We start from the raw sequence: 17548 nt of genomic DNA on the forward strand, positions 1-17548 counted from the left end.
TTCAACTGAATATGGGTTGAAAATGATTTGCAAATCATTGTATTCCGTTTATATTTACATCTAACACAATTTCCCAACTCATATGGAAACGGGGTTTGTAGATTACATACATACTTGTTTATAAAAATGGTGTTGGAGATTGTTGTAGTTTTTTTAGAAGGCTTTATTGTCACGGCCCAGGCGCATGCCAATGCGCATTCTTCTGTGAGCCCTGTGGAGCTCACCTCAGGACACGTCCATGGCCGCTCATCTCCTGCACGCATCACTCCGGCGGCAGCAAGCAGCTGCTTTCCATCAGCACTCAACGCACCTGCCGCTATTGAGAGGTCCTGCCTTTATAAGCCTGCTCAACCTGCTATCCGGGGCCAGAATGTAATTTTCTGTCCCCGTACAGCAAGCCACGTCATGCTCTATGCTCACTGTTGCTTGCCGGGTTTTTCTCCCCATGGTATTGATTGTCTCGTGTCTTCCTTGTCGATCCTACTGCAAAACCTCCGTTCCCGTGTTGACGAGCTGTGTGTCTCGTCTTTTTTCTTGTTTCCTCCCTGACTGCCTCTTGGATCTAGACCTCCCAATTGGACACGGACCTCCTTCGCCTCGCTTAGCCCCCGGCTTCCTGCTTGTGTGACGGATCTATGAGCCTGCTCTGCCCCCTTTTGGACTTGGCTCTCGCTTAACACTGGTAACACTTTGTCCGTGCCGTCAACTCCTCCGGTACACAACATTTATAGGCGGAATAGATCGCATCCCGTTTACCTGCATTGTTAGCCGTCTCTTGCTGGCAACTTTTCACCCTTTAGAATACACATTTAAAGGAAAACCATGGGTGTTTTTGTCTCACATACGGATTGTGGATAATGGGCAAAATTCCCGAAAAAAAGTTCAGTCCTCCTTAAAACTTATCCTCCAACTTTTCTGCTGTGCAAATGAAATACAAGTCCTCGACATCATTTTGTGTTTTGCGAAACATAAAGGGGTTAGACGCGCAGACAATTTCACGCCCATTATCTGCCAAATTGCTTTTCACTTCCATGGTTTTCATACGACTTTATCTTGCTGTACTATTTTGAGGAGGCAGGTTACGCACTCTTCACCCTTTCATTTGTTGTCAGATGAATTGACGAAGTCATCAGCCTGTCAAAGCCGGTGATGACACGAGTGCACCATTTGAAAGGGTTTTTAAAACTAACCGTGCTGCTCCTGGACTCCTGCAGTGAAAACAACTTTTATAAAGGCCACACAGCTCAGCACTGCATTTGGATTGTTCCACTCTGCAAACCTTTGTTCAGTTTACACAAGTAAAAAAATGCGTGCTTTGATGTTATACCATATGCTACATTAAAGTGTGCTTCCAAATCTTTAAACTGCGGGGAAACCAAAGAAGGATGAAGGGAAAGGTTCATATAGAGGCATCAAGCAAACAGATGGACTCGCCAGCATGCAGTATGGGCTTTGCATGGATACTTTCACAGTTGTATCAGAGCAGGTTTAACAGAAAGCAGGTAAGATGCCCTTTTGAAGGACACCTGCTGATGAACACAGGGGTCTATGAAAACAAAGGACGTTGAAGAAGTTGTTTGATATGGAAAACGCTGCCGTGAGTGAGGTCTCAAGTGTGAATAGCTTAAAGATTTGTGAATAAATATCATTGCTGACGGCAAGTTCCGCAACGTGACACTCATCAGATGTGCTCCTCTAATCCCCTGAAGGTTGCTTAGGCCCATTCTCCTCACCCGCCTCCTTGCAACCAAGTACACTGTATTGCCAAAAGTATTTGGCCACCCATCCAAATTGTCAGCATTAGATGTCCTAGGTGTATCAAATCAAGCACTTAAGCATGGAGACTGTTTCTAAAAACATTTGTAAAAGAACGGGCCGTGCTCAGTGATTTCCAGCGTGGAACTGTCATAGGATGCCACCTGTGTAACAAGTTCAGTCGTGAAATGTACTCGCTCCTAAATATTCCAAAGTCAACTGTCGGCTTTATTATGAAAAAATGGAAGAGTTTGGGAACAACAGCAACTCAGCCACCAAGTGGTAGGCCACGTAAACTGACAGAGAGGGGTCAGCGGATGCTGAAGCGCATAGTGCAAAGACTTCCTGCACAGTCAGTTGCTACAGAGCTCCACACTTCATGTGACCTTCCAATTAGCCCACGTACAGTACGCAGAGAGCTTCACGGAATGGGTTTCCATGGCCGCGCAACTGCATCCAAGCCATATATCACTAAGTCCAATGCAAAGCGTTGGATGCAGTGGCGTAAAGCACGTCGCCACTGGACTCTAGAGCAGTGAAGACGCCTTCTCTGGAGTTGAATCACGCTTTTCCATCTGGCAATCTGATGGACGAGCCTGGGTTTGGAGGTTGCTCCCAACCTTGTGGGAACAGTTTGGAGTGTGCCCCTTCCTCTTCCAACATGACTGTGCACCAGTGCACAAAGCAAGGTCCATAAAGACATGGATGACAGAGTTTGGTGTGGATGAACTTGACTCGCCTGCGCAGAGTCCTGACCTGAACCCAATAGAACACCTTTGGGATGAATTAGAACGGAGACTGAGAGCCAGGCCTCCTCGACCAACGTCAGTGTGTGACCTCACCAATGCGCTTTTGGAAGAATGGTTAAAAATTCCTTTAAACACACTCCGCAACCTTGTGGACAGCCTTCCCAGAAGAGTTGACGCTGTAATAGCTGCAAAAGGTGGACCGACATCATATTGAACCCTATGGGTTAGGAATGGGATGGCACTTCAAGTTCATATGTGAGTCAAGGCAGGTGGCCAAATACTTTTGGTAATATAGTGTATTTTCATCGAGATTCTAAAGCAATATGCAGTCATTTCTGCAGCTGCGTGTGAATTATTTTGACAGGATCGACATCTGTATGTTCAACTTTTCATCCCAGGTTTCCATATAGAGCAGGGGTGTCAAACGTACGGCTAGAGGGCCGTAGCAGGCCCGCAAACAGGTTATCCCGGCCCACGGGAAGAGTTTGCTAAGTATAAAAATGTACCTGAAATTTGTGAATGAAAGAAACAGTTGTTCTAAATGTGTCCACTGGATGTCGCAATAGAAATTATTTGTATCTTTGTAGATGATGCTACATATGTACAAATAAATCACATGATGTTAGTGCACCAGTCAAGGAAAATGATCAAACTATATAAATAACATCCTGTAATTTGATGTTGATATAATTTTTTTATCTTGATAAATTGAAAATTAACACCAATGAGTTGACTTATGAACATTATCACATAGTTTATTCAGAAAATATTAATAACTACAAATAAATTATTAACCGCAACATGTAAGTGTAAAAAACCCCAACAACATTATGATTTGTACATTTGTGCTTGTTCTATTTTCAAACAAAGAAAACAATCTGAAGTTGTCTTTATTTTTAACTTATCGTGCCGTGATTTTATCAGTCCGGTCCACTTGGGAGTAGAATTTTCTCCATGTGGCCCCCGATCTAAAATGATTTTGACACCCCTGATGTAGAGGATGTTTTAGGGATCAAAAGATTCGATTTTAATGGATGGATGGATGGATGGATTATTTTTTAAATAAAAAATTGTAATCGATTTTTTAAACTTAAAGATTAAGTTAAAGTACCACTGATAGTCACACACACACTAAGTGTGGTGAAATTACTCTCTGCATTTGACCCATCCCTTTGTTCCACCCCCTGCGAGGTGAGGGGAGCAATGAGCAGCAGCGGTGGCCGCGCTCGGGAATCATTTTGGTAATTTAACCCCAAATTCCAACCCTTGATGCTGAGTGCCAAGCAGGGAAGCAATGGGTCCCATTTTTATAGGGCGGGTACTCTAACCACAAGGCCACTGAGCAGGCTCATTATGATTATGACAATTATGAATCAATTTAGAATCGGTATGAATAAGAATCGTGATTTGGGCATGGACTTAATTGTGCAGCGTGGCTTCTTTGATTAGCGCGGCCATGCCAGCAACTTGATGGTTCCAGGTTCGATCACCGCTTTCGCCATCCTAGTCTCAGCCGTTGTGTCCTTGGGCAAGACACTTTACCCACCTGCTCCCAGTGCCACCCACACTGGTTTAAATGTAGCTTAAAGATTGTTGCGTCGGACCAGTCTTCCGCTCAGGGAATAAAAGACACTGGGCAATCCCAAATTATTTCGGATGACATATATGTTGAGTAAGAAGGACCACCAAGACAGAGTAATACCAAGTTTTACTAAAGCTTTAGGAGACCAGCCCTACAATCCGGTAACAGCAGCATCAAGAAGCGGTCTGAAAATCAAACGGAAAGAGTTAGCTTATTCAGTATGAAAACAGTCCCCTCCCGCCCAGAAAGAAAGACAGCCTTATTGTTCTAAACTGATAAGGTAAAAAGGGAGTACAATATACTCCCAATAGACAGTGAAACACAAAGTTTACAAGCACAAAGGGAAAATATTAGCCGCTTTAAACATGACTATTGATGTAGAAAATGGGTTTCACTAAAGCGCTTTGAGTATAATTCACTTCACTTATTCAAAATAAAGGCCTTGTTATTGCGTAAATCGTTGATTATGAGGACGTCACTTACTTTCCACCCCAGATGTTTCTTGTTGGGGTTTCTTATTTAAACCAAGGTGTAAAACGATATTGCATCCTAGCACAGCTTGTTTTTATGCATAAGCCCATGTAGGCCTTAGAACGACCTTTTCTTGTATTCATGACCTTGTCGGGCTTTTATAAAAGACGCTGACCGCACATCTTAAGGCCATCACGAAGAAGACTTCTGCTACTTCAGGAAGAATGCACAGGATGAACGGTATTCACACTTCCTTCTATTACCCTCAGCGCAAAGAGTTTGATGTAACACTGTCTGCGCGTTGAGCTTGTGTAGCGTGTGTAGCTTGTGTAGGAAACAGGTCTTAAAACTGTGTATTTATCCGTGCTGCATCTTTCTGCTTTCAGTCATAAAGGAGGCACCATGGACCGTGTTGTTCTGGCCCAGTCTCATTAGCGCCAGCATCCTGCTGGAGTGTTCGCAACAGGAAAACGTCATCCACCCGTACTGTGCATCCATCTCGCAGGAGAAGCTTCTAGACAGGGTTATCCAGCATGCCGAGTTCATCTACCGCATCTCCGAAGAGTCATGTTCTTTGTTTGTGAGTAACAACCAACCTCATCGTCAACACAAATTGTAACGGTGCTGTAGCACCCGGGTGCTTTCAACATAGGGTATTAATAGAATGTTAACATCTCAAGGTATTTAATGCAAGAATCATGTCCGCATGTATACCTAACTCATTTCAATATTTTTGGAAACTTAAATATGCTTTAAAAAAAAAAAAAAAAACATATTGAAAATTATAAAACTAAGTATATTTTTTCAAAATAATGATAAAGATAATACAAATATAAACAAATAACTGATAGATTCAATAAATTAAAAAGTAATGTACTTTAATAATTGCTGTAATGGGAGCTATAAGGGCCTTACATTAATACATTTGAATACATAACAAATTGGAATATTTTTTGTGACTTAAGTATATGTTAGAAAAAACATTGAAAATATATATATATTTTTTTTTTTTTAAATGAAGGTATTTTTTCAAAATAATAAACAAAAATAATACAAATTTGGAAAAATAACTGAAGGAATCAGTAAATAAAAAAAGTACAGTAATAACTGTTGTAATGGGAGCGACAAAGTTGAATACATCCTAATACATCACAAATTGGAAATATTTTGGTAATGGAGTATGTGTTAGAAAAAACTTTGAAAATTCTTTAAAAAAAAAAGTTTACATATTTGTTTTGAATAATAACAAAAATAATGAAATTGTACCATAATACCTGAAATAATCAGTTAATGGAAAAAGTACTGTAATAATTGTTGTAATGGGAACTATAAAGGCAAATACATCCTAATACATAAAAAAAATTGAATTTAATTTAAATTAGTATTAGAAAAAACATTGAACATTATAAAAGAAAATTGAATATGTGTTTAAAAAAAACAATAAAAGTATAAAAACAAAGCATATTATTTTCAAAATAATGCAAAATACAAATGAAACGGAATGCAACAGTAAATTAAAGTAATATACTGTATTAATTGCTATAATAGTAGGTTTTACAATAATACATTTTAATACATAACAAATTAGAATATTTTTTGTGACTTAAGTATGCGTTAGAAAAAACACTGAAAATATTTTTTTTTAAATTATGGTATTTTTCAAAATAATAAACAAAAATAATAAAAATATACAAAAATAACTGAAGGAATCAGTAAATAAAAAAAGTACTGTAATAACTGTTGTAATGGGAGCTACAAAGTTGAATACATCCTAATACATAACAAATTGGAAATATGTTGGTAATTCGAGTATGTGTTAGAAAAAACCTTGAAAATTATTTTTAAAAGTGAACATATTTTTTCAAAACAATAACAAAAATTATACAAATTATTATACTACCTGAATGAATCAGTAAACGTAAAAAGTACTGTAATGACTGTTGTAATGGGAACTATAAATGCAAATACATCCTAATACATAAAACGTTTGAATTTTATTTAAATATGGTAATTTTGGTAATTTAAATATGTTTTTTGTGAAAAAACATTGAACTTTATAAAAGAAAAGTGAATATGGGTTTAAAAAAACAATACAATTAGAAATACTAAGCATATTAGTTTCAAAATAATGATACAAATAATACAAAATACAACTGAATGAATCAGTAAATTAAAGTAATATACTGTAATAATTTCTATAATAGTAGGTTTTACAATAATCTATCTTAAAACATAACACATTTGATTATTTTTGGTACTTTTAGTATGTGTTACAAAAATACATATTATGAAAACTAAGCATATTTTAAAAATGTATGATTAAAAAAATAACTAAACAAATCATTAATAATGTATTAATAATGTTAGTTATAAAGCTGTGACATTAATACATTTTTAATTTAAGATCATTTAAAAAATTTATTACATTTTGTGATTGCCCATAAATTTGTAATGCTACTCCTAAGGGCAACTGAGTGCATACATTTTTAAGTCACAGTTTTTACAAGGCAGCCTTTGAAATATAAGCTTTATAAATAAGTGTATATTTTAATAACAATATATACACACTGTCTAATTCAGGGGTAGGGTACCTATGGCTCTAGAGTCAGATGTGGCTCTTTTGATGACTGCATCTGGCCCTCGGATAAATCTTAGCTGACATTGCTTAACATGATAAGTAATGAATAATTCTGCTGGTAATCACAGTGTTAAAAATAACGTTCAAAATATAAAACGTTCTCATGCATTTTAATCCATCCATCCGTTTTTTTACCGCACCTGTTCGAGAAGTCGCATTAATGGTAAGAAGTATTTTATTTATTATTGGTTAGCTTCAGAACAACAATGTTATTAAAAAAAATAAGAGACTTATTATACTCTAAAAAATGTTGGTCTTACTAAAAATACACAAATTTAGTTGTATTCAGTGTTGAAAAATATTTTATGGCTCTCACGGAAATACATTTTTAAATATTTGGCTTACATGGCTCTCTTAGCCTAAAAGGTTCCCGACCCCTGGTCTAATTCAATGCCATAAAAAAGGATATCAAAATGTATGACTGGTATTGTACTCGTATGCATACACAAGCTGTTTTACTTCAGTAAATACAAGAAAACAATAGTTGCATAGTCATAACATAGTCATTTACTTTTGTTTTGGTTTTTTTACAGTAAAAAAACAAATGTATATTTCACAGTAAAATTCTGGCAACTGAGCTGCCTTTTTTTTTTATTGTAAAAACATCAGTATTGTTTTTCCATTTATAGTAATATACACTACATTTTGAGGTGAAATCATTGCAACTTACTATATTTTTTTTTACATTTTAGTTTTCAAATCTACTTACAAAATGAATTAAAAACTTGTGTAATAATAGTATTCACTGTTAGAAGCGGCCCTCTGGGGCCAAACATAAAACGAGTTTGACACCTCTTGCTTAGAGAAACCACATGGTTGTACATGTTGCTGCGGTGTTGCATGTGGTGTTACCAAATATGGTTCCAATATTTTCAAAAAAAAGCAACATTGACACACGCACTAATGTAGTCATTGCATTATCGGGTGAGTTGTTCCTACCCAGCTCCACAGTTGCGTCACGGAGAGGTGCTGACCCGTACTGCTGGATCACGTGGCGATACCTTGCTGTGTTCTTTTCAATTCACACTTGATGAGCTTCTTATAGACGAGCTTCAAAGTCATCTTTCCTTTGAGCCAGAAAATATGTTTTATTGAAAAGCAGTGGAGTATTACAAATGTGGTAATGCCATTCTGCTGCTTCTGCTGCCTTGTTGAATTTCTTTCACTCAGAACATTGTGATCCGCGAGGTTGCAAACACAGTCCCTTGCATGTCGTCTTTGGATTTAACCCTCCGAGCACATAACTGCACGTGTCTCGTGTTATAGCAGGGGTGTCAAACGTAGGAGACGGCACGGATGCAGGGACGTGGTTTTAGCTCTATGTATTAATAACAATATTATGAAGTGTGAAACTTAAGCCAATTATGTGTATGGTGTGACTATGTGTAGCGATTAACTGAGTCGCGTTACCAGGAGTCATACTTGCCAACCCTCCCGGATTTTCCGGGAGACTCCCGAAATTCAGCGCCTCTCCCGAAAACCTCCCGGGACAAATTTTCTCCCGAAAATCTCCCGAAATTCAGGCAGACCTGAGTGACGTGTCGACAGCCAGTTTTCACGTCCGCTTTCCCACAATATAAACAGCGTAACTGCCCAATCACGTTATAACTGTAGAATGATCAAGGGAGAGTTCTTGGTTTCTTATGTGGGTTTATTGTTAGGCAGTTTCATTAACGTCCTCCCAGCGCGGCAACAACACACAACAACAGCAGTCACGTTTCCGTCTACCGTAAAGCAGTTTGTCTGCCGTACACAGCAATGTTGTGACACTCTTAAACAGGATAATACTGCCATCTACTGTGCATGCATATGTGGCAATAGCATCTAGGGCTTTTAGAGAGTGCAGTGCACAACTGCGCACACAACAAGGAGACGAAGCAGAATGCATCATCAGAGAGGGTGTTCAGCATGGTTAGAAAAATAGTGACAGAGAATAGAATAAGTATGGACAATTCAACCCTTAACTCAACAATGAGTAGATGAGTATTATGTGTGTGTATATGTGTAAATAAATGAACACTAAAATTCAAGTATTTCTCTTATTTATATATATATATATATATATATATATATATATATATATATATATAGCTAGAATTCACTGAAAGTCAAGTATTTCTTATATATATATATATATATATATATATATATATATGTATATATATATATATATATATATATATATATATATATATATATATGAAATACTTGACTTGGTGAATTCTAGCTGTAAATATACTCCTCCCCTCTTAACCACGCCCCCAACCACGGCCCCCCAACCCCCCACCTCCTGAAATCGGAGGTCTCAAGGTTGGCAAGTATGCCAGGATTGTTGAGCGAGGTGCGGAACTCCAAGAGGGCAAGGCAAGCTCTGAGATCCAGGGACAGGCAGGGGGTCGGAGGCAGGAGCGAGGCGTCAAAGTTTGTGTCCAGGCGGGAGGTCGAGATTCAAAAGGGTAGCCAGGGAACCAGAGGGAATACGGGGAGACGAGACACACAGCTCGTTATCAGGAAACGGAGGAATGCTGCTGCAACGACACGGGAACATGAGACAAATGAACACGGAGGAGGAGAAAACACAGACAGAGAGAGAGAGAGAGAGCATAGAGCTAGAGATGTCGGCTTACTGTACGGGAACAGGGAGCTACTTTCTGGCCTGGAACGCAGGTTTGCACTGGCTTAAGAAGCGCGGCGTCTCATCAGCTTCAGGTGTGTAGATTGCTGATTGATTGCAGCCGCCTGCTGCAGCAGGAGTGGCGCGCTTGCAGGTGCGCTCAGCGCAGCGCACAGATGAATGAGCATTGGAATGTGCCTGGGCCGTGACAACTGAGTTGACTGATGAACATTATCCCATAATTTATTCAGAAAGTATAACAGCCAGAATACTATTAACCGCAACATGTACGTTTAAAAATTCCCCGACAACATTATGATTTGTGCATTTTCAGAATGAGCTTGTTCTATTTTTAAACCAAAAAAAACTAAACAATCTAAATTATTATTTGTAAGTTATCGTGCCGTAATTTTACCAGTCCGGCCCACTTGGGAGTAGATTTTTCTCCATGTGGCCCCCGATCTAAAATGAGTTTGACACCCCTGTGTTATAGTCTTAACCCTGGAATGTGTATATGTGTGACATGCAGGAGGACATGTTCGTCCCGTACCCGTTGCGGGTTCAGAGGAACCAGATGGGCTACGATTGCCTCACCAAGGACATCCCTGTTCCGAGCTCCATAGGGGAAGTCCAGCAGATGTCTGTAAGTGGTGTGATGGGAAGTAGCGAGGCACACTGGGGATAAATGTTGGACTTTAATCCATGGTATGTCTTTCTTACAGGACAAATGGTTGCTCCACTCAGTGCTGATGCTGGTCCAGTCTTGGATCGAGCCTTTGGTCTACCTGCAGACCACACTGGACCGCTACGACGGCGCTCCGGAAATGCTCCTCAACAAGACCAAGTGGGTGTCCGACAAACTGATCAGTCTGGAGAATGGAATGGTGGTTCTAATAAAGAAGGTAGGCCCCCGCCTCCTCAGAAAAAGGTGGGAACCCTCAAAGTTGAACATTCCACTGTGCTGGTCAAACTTTTCACAGTTTTTTAATTTGAGTTAAATACCTTAAAAGATCTTATATATACAAGTACATATGCATACTTACACTCATGCACATAATCACGTTTCATCAAACATATATTAACATTGTTGACCTAGGGTAAACTGGGTATAACACATGGCACACAGACAAAGCTTAACCTATTGTTTCTATAACAATCTACAAGGTTAATGTAGGTTGCTTCTCTTTCTCCCCCTCCATTTTTCTGCATTCTTTCGTATCTCAAGTTATCATTACATATATGTATTGTTGCATTTGAACAACTGTATTGTTGATAATAAAGGTAAAGTATTGGTATTGTTCATTATCAATAGCGCTATTTCTATTGGTATTTGAATTGCTCCATTTGTAGTGTAATAATGCTCATTGTCATTTTTGTATTATGTTTTTATTTTCGCTAACTGCTTATTTGCTATTACTTTTACCATCATATTTGTACATGTCATATTTGCTGATGTTGCTCTATTGTTGTTGTTGTTGTTGTTGTTTGCTGTTGTTGTTTTTGTCTCTCTGTCTAATCCCCCTCTTGTACCCACAATTTCCCCCTCTGTCTTCTTTTTTTTCTCTTTCTATCCCCTCCTGCTCCGGCCCGGCTGCACTAAATGATAATATAAATACATTTAATAAAGTCAAATACAATTAAGGCAACAAGAGAAGTATCCTACACTTCTCTTTTGTAAAGCAAATCTGAACAGCCGACATGGGCATCTACACCAACTATATGATTTGCCTGAGAAGCTGGACAGGACAAAAAAAAAAAAATCTTCCTTAGAGCCGGTGTCCTCTGTAGTAGACATTGGTTTGTGGTCTATTTCTTTTGTCAGAGTTACACATTTCAGAACATGTCAGCTGCGTACCGAATTTAGTACTTTGATAAGACCAAATGCTGTGAGTACTACAGTATTCATTTACGTAAAATCAAATGACACCATAATTTGATACCCTTGTTGCTATTGAGGAGCACTCACAGCGGACTCAGTCTAACTGTTTTTAGGTCATTTTCCATGCCAACAAAGCAATTATGCCTGATAGAAAATACTCAAAAGTATAGTAAGGCTGTACTTTTCAAAATGCGCTAGCTCGATGCTGATTCACATAGAATTTGCCATAGACATGCTAATGATAAGCAACTTTTCATTTTAACAAAAGGTGTAAAGTAGACTAAAAATGTATCACAGTAGCAATATAAAATATAACTTATATGTAATATTAACATATTATATATACAGTATATAATATATACTGATATATTATATGATATTTTTATATAATATATACATAATATAACAAAATAATATACATTTGCGATCAAAAGTTTACATACACCTGTAAAGAACATAATGTCATGGCTGTCTTGAGTTTCCAATACTTTCTACAACTCTTATTTTTTGTGATAGAGTGATTGGAGCACATACTTGTTAGTCACAAAAAACATTCATTAAGTTTGGGTCTTTTATGAATTTATTATGGGTATACTGAAAATGTGACCAAATATGCTGGGTCAAAAGTATACATACAGCAATGTTAATATTTGGTTACATGTCCCTTGGCAAGTTTCACTGCAATAAGGCACTTTTGGTAGCTTCTGGCAAGCTTCTGGTTGAATTTTTGACCACTCCTCTTGACAAAATTGGTGCAGTTCAGCTAAAGTTGTTGGTTTTCTGACATGGACTTGTTTCTTCAGCATTGTCCACACATTTAAGTCAGGACTTCTAGCCTGATTTAACCATTCATTTACCACTTTTGACGTGTGTTTGGGGTCATTGTTCTGGTGGAACACCCAACTGCGCCCAAGACCCAACCTCCGGGCTGATGATTTTAGGTTGTCCTGAAGAATTTGGAGGTAATCTTCCTTTTTCATTGTCCAATTTAAAGGACCAGTTCCAATGGCAACAAAACAGGCCCAGAGCATAATACTACCACCACCATGCTTGACGGTAGGTATGGTGATCCTGGGATTAAAGGCCTCACCTTTTCTCCTCCAAACATATTTCTGGGTATTGTGGCCAAACAGCTACATTTTTGTTTCATCTGACCACAGAACTTTACTCCAGAAGGTCTTATCTTTGTCAATGTGACGTCAGATGAAACAAAACTTGAGCTGGTTGGCCATACGTACATGACATGACAATGACAAAAAAAATAGCAACAACTTAAATAGTTTTGATTGCTCAAACAAAGCAGGTGAGAGGAATAGCGCTCAAAGGAAGACATGAAACTGCTCCAGGAAAATACCAACAAAACGGAAAAAGCCACCAAAATAGGAGCATAAGACAAGAACTAAAACTATACGCACGGGAAAACACCAAAAAACTCAAAACGGCGTCATGTGACAGGTCGTGACAGTAGACCTACCGTATTTTTCGGAGTATAAGTCGCACCGGAGTATAAGTCGCACCTGCCGAAAATGCATAATAAAGAAGGAAAAAAAACATATATAAATCGCACTGGAGCCCAGCCAAACTATGAAAAAAACTGCGACTTATAGTCCGAAAAATACGGTACTTTGAGACAAGCGCTATAGTGATGCATGGTTAGTTATGGTTCATAGCCAAAAATTGCGCCGACTTTTTATTGTCTACTGAGTTACATGTTAACATGTAACATGTTTATAATTTCTGCTGGCGGTGTGCCTCCGGATTTTTTCAATGACAAAGATGCGCCTTGGCTCAAAAAAGGTTGAAAAACACTGCTCTGAGTGTACCACTTTTCTCTGTCGTGATATTTCCTTCTCTGGTTCTGTGGTTGCACTCTTTGACATCACCAGCTGTCCTTGGTAGTGACATCAGCAGAGGAAAATAATGTGCACATATAATTTCCCAGAAAATGAACTCCAATCTCGTCGCCCGCTTTTATTTTGAAAGCATTCTAAGACATCTAATGTGCCCGTTCAGATGCTGAATGAAGGCGTGATGACCAGCAGCTACAGCGATCATGGCCTGCTCCAGTACGACATGCAACTCGACATGGTGGAATCGGTTATGAGGGACTACGTCGTGCTCAGTTGCTTCAAGAAAGACTCCCACAAGGTGGAGACATTCCTCAAGATCATCAAGTGTCGACAAAAAGACAACTGCGCCTGAAGGATAATGCGTGCGTTTTCCATGTTTGCTTGTTGTGAATTCTTCGTAGATGTACTGTAGCCCCCGGTACGATACAGTCTATTATGTTTAACACAAAACAACAGTGCTGTTTTTCAACATGCTGCAATAAATCTTCTTTTAAATTGTCGTCACCTGGCAAAGACAAAATATGCGCAGCCTTCCATTTGTTTCTGTTGCTTTGTTCCTCGCTAAGGTTTTGGATTATTCCCACGGCTCCCTTGAATATTTACTGATGGGAAGCGAGCTGGTCTCTCTGCTGCATTAGCCAAATTAAAAACACTCTCACCAAAGACGCATTTAAACAGAGCTGTCAGTGCTTTGTAAAAAAAAAAGGGAAAAAAAGTGGCACATTTTGATTGTTGCAGAGACGGAAGAGAGACATAAGCCTGAACACATAACAGCAAGAGTAGCACGCATTAAAGCTAAAAGTTAAAGTACCATTGATAGTCACACACACTCTGCATTTGACCTACCCATCCCCTTGTTCCACCCCCTGGGAGGTGAGGGGAGCAGTGAGCAGCAGCGGTAGCTGCGCTCGGGAATCATTTTGGTGATTTAACCCCCAATTCCAAGCCTTGATGCTGAGTGCCAAGCAGGGAAGTAATGGGCCCCATTTTTAATTATCTTTGGTAAGACTCGGCCGGGGTTTGAACTCACGACTAGAGATGTCCCAATCCAGGTTTTTGCATTTCCGATCCGGTACCGATACTGACCGATACCAATACTGACCGATACTGGCCTATCCAAGCATGTATTAAAGTTTAAAGTTATTTAGCCTACTTAGTTGTCAGAATCATGTTGAAAAGGGTTTTAGTACTCTTGATAACAACTAGCCAGCTGAATTAGGGGAGTTTGAATAATACACAATGGTTGGTAACAAGAAACTGACCTGTTTATTCAAGGATAAACACAAAATAGACCAAATTATACATGACAAACAGAAATGGCATCATTGAACTAGGGCTGGGCGATATGGCCTTTTTTTAATATTGCGATATTTTAAGGCCATATTGCGATACACAATATATATCTCGATATTTTGCCTTAGCCTTGAATGAACACTTGATGCATATAATCACAGCAGTATGATGATTATATGTGTTTTGATTGATTGATTGAGACTTTTATTAGTAGGTTGCACAGTGAAGTACATATTCCGTACAATTGACCACTAAATGGTAACACCCAAATAAGTTTTTCAACTTGTTTAAGTCGGGGTCCACTTAAATTGATTCATGATACAGATATATACTATCAGATATATACTATCATCATAATACAGTCATCACACAAGATAATCACATTGAATTATTTACATTATTTATAATCCAGGATGTGGAGGGGGGCGCCGATGTAAGTGTCAAAAAGACAGCCAAAATGATATGAGAATAAATCTAAAGTTGAAATATAGGGTATAAATGCACCCATTTGCAGGAAATGTAGTCTTGATTTTCAAAATTTTCTTTCAAGGCTTGCATGTCTACATTAAAACATTCTTCTTCATACTGCATTAATATATGCTACTTTTAAACTTTCATGCAGAGAAGGAAATCACAACTAAAAAAATCACTAATTTTTTCATACGGTGTTGATCTGGAAATTTTTGCCTCGGCATTTTGATGGTGTGGGCGTGTGGCACCGAATGGAGATAAGCGTCTCGACAGACGTCACAATATTTGAACAATGATGAAGAAAACTGTTGTCTCTGTCGCGTCCGTGTGTCGAAAATTGTTACGCGTTTATTTTTTTATTTGATTTTGTGCGTGGCATAGATTTGCTATGCGCAGAGGACGCTTAAACAGTGCGCAATTGCACAGGCGAGCACCTTAGAGGGAGCGTTGCTCGCACGGCTGCGCTAGCATCACAACTAACATTAGCCATGCTGCTACCTCTCTGCTGGGAGAGGGCGTATACGTATGTGACGTATGACGTGACAGTATGTGACGTATGTCGTGACAGTATGTGACGTGTGTAAGAAGGTGCACTTGCTGTCTGTGAGAGGGAGACACAGGAAAGAGTGAGAAGAGCCTGTCGTGTAATGCCAGCAGCTAAAAGCAACTGCGTGAGAATTCACAGACCTATGGATGTGTTGAAAGTGTGCTGGAAAATGCGGAACGGAAATTACGGAGCAGCAGAAAAGTGGAATGTATTATTTAAATTGGTGCGTTGGAAAACACGGACCGGAGGTTTTTTTCAAACAGGATCTGGATCGGCATTTTCCCATGCCTTGCCGATACGCAATTTTTGGCAAATATCGGCAGCCGATCCGATCCAAATATCGGATTGGGACATCCCTACTCACGACCTACCGATCTCAGGGCGGACACTCTAACCACTAGGCCACTGAGCAGGCTTTATTAATATTTATGCCTAAATATGCTTAATTAAACCTCAAATTACATTTTTGGCATTGTTTAGTTTTAGGTATGTTTGAGTGCGTACAAGTTAGAATGTGTTAAATAAATGGGTTATTCCCAATCGAACACTAGAAAACAATCAAAATAGGAAGAATATTTGCAGCTTACATTTCATGTTTTAGTTCCTTGATATGACAAATTACAGTCAGTACTTGTTAAAGCTCATCTGTTTGGCGATGTACCTCAGGGCTCAATCTTCGGTCCACTACTCTTCTCAATTGTCACACCGCAATGAGGGAAGTCTTGTCTTGGTTTTTTCTGTCCTGTGATTTGCATGTTTTATTTTGAAAAGCAACTCCTCTTGTTTCAGATCACGGGTCCTTCCTCTTGTGTCACCAGTCTGACGTCATCCCTGACCCTTGATTGTTTCCACCTGTTTCCCATTACCCTCATGTTCCATATAAGCTCATGCCTCCCCTTGTTCTGTGCCAGTTTGTCTCGAGCTTTCGTGCCTGTCTAGCATTCATGTTCATGTTCATGTCCATGCCTTGCCTCGTTCCACGTCTACTTCCTTGAATCCAGAAATTCCTACGCTGTAATTTTGAGTTAACTTTTTCTCCTCCCTCAGAGCGACTTTTGTTATCTTGCCTTTTTTCAACTGCAGTGGTGAGTTATGATTTTTTCCTAATGATCTTCCTTCCTCAAAGTTTTTGAGTGATTACATTTATTAGAATAAGATTAGAGTAGTAATTTTTATAGTCATTATTTTCTTCCTCCTGTTGGAGTGTTTTTTGTTAAAGTTGTTATAGCAGGTACGGCGCTAATTATAGTTTGTCTTTATTTTTGTATTTCCTCCTCTTGGAGTGATTTTCGGTTTTTCCCTTTTTGGAACCTTTTTTCGCTGTCTGTTTTTGTGACTCATAGTAATTGAATATACTCTGCTCTGGAGGTTAAAGAGTTTTCAAAATAAAAGCTTTATTTAGAATCCTATCTCTGAACTTGAGTCCATTCCTTTCGTCCAAGCCTGACATCTATGTGTTTAAATTTGGTCACATTATAGTAGTTTCAATATGCAAACCACTTCTTGATAGTCTGCAACTTTAACCACAAGGTCCCGGCTAAAATGGACTTTGGCAGTTTGCACAGAACCTCGAAAGTTGGAAATTCCAGTTGAAATTCATGTTTTAAAACCATATTTTAAAGGGGAACATTATCACAATTTCAGAAGGGTTAAAACCATTAAAAATCAGTTCCCAGTGGCTTATTTTATTTTTCGAAGT

The 17548-nt window shown here is 38.8% G+C and overlaps 1 protein-coding gene across 1 annotated transcript; it reads left to right on the plus strand.

The window, feature by feature from the left end:
• Positions 1 to 4759: 4759 nt before the first annotated feature.
• Positions 4760 to 14043, plus strand: smtla (somatolactin alpha). The gene is made up of 5 exons (XM_061972048.1): positions 4760 to 4797; positions 4944 to 5137; positions 10339 to 10452; positions 10532 to 10711; positions 13702 to 14043. The coding sequence occupies exons 1-5, from the start codon at positions 4782 to 4784 to the stop codon at positions 13888 to 13890; spliced, it is 693 nt and encodes a 230-aa protein (XP_061828032.1). The 5' UTR covers positions 4760 to 4781; the 3' UTR covers positions 13891 to 14043.
• The last annotated feature ends 3505 nt before the right edge of the window (positions 14044 to 17548 follow it).

The sequence above is a fragment of the Nerophis lumbriciformis genome, linkage group LG17 (genome assembly GCF_033978685.3).
Source record: "Nerophis lumbriciformis linkage group LG17, RoL_Nlum_v2.1, whole genome shotgun sequence".
In the NCBI taxonomy this organism is placed as follows: domain Eukaryota; kingdom Metazoa; phylum Chordata; class Actinopteri; order Syngnathiformes; family Syngnathidae; genus Nerophis; species Nerophis lumbriciformis.

Bases quoted from the DNA above. Each gene is read 5' to 3' on its own strand.
- smtla (XM_061972048.1), top strand. The intron at 5,138-10,338 runs GTGAGTAACAAC...TGTGACATGCAG, and splicing joins AAGAGTCATGTTCTTTGTTT to GAGGACATGTTCGTCCCGTA. The intron at 10,712-13,701 runs GTAGGCCCCCGC...GTGCCCGTTCAG, and splicing joins TGGTGGTTCTAATAAAGAAG to ATGCTGAATGAAGGCGTGAT.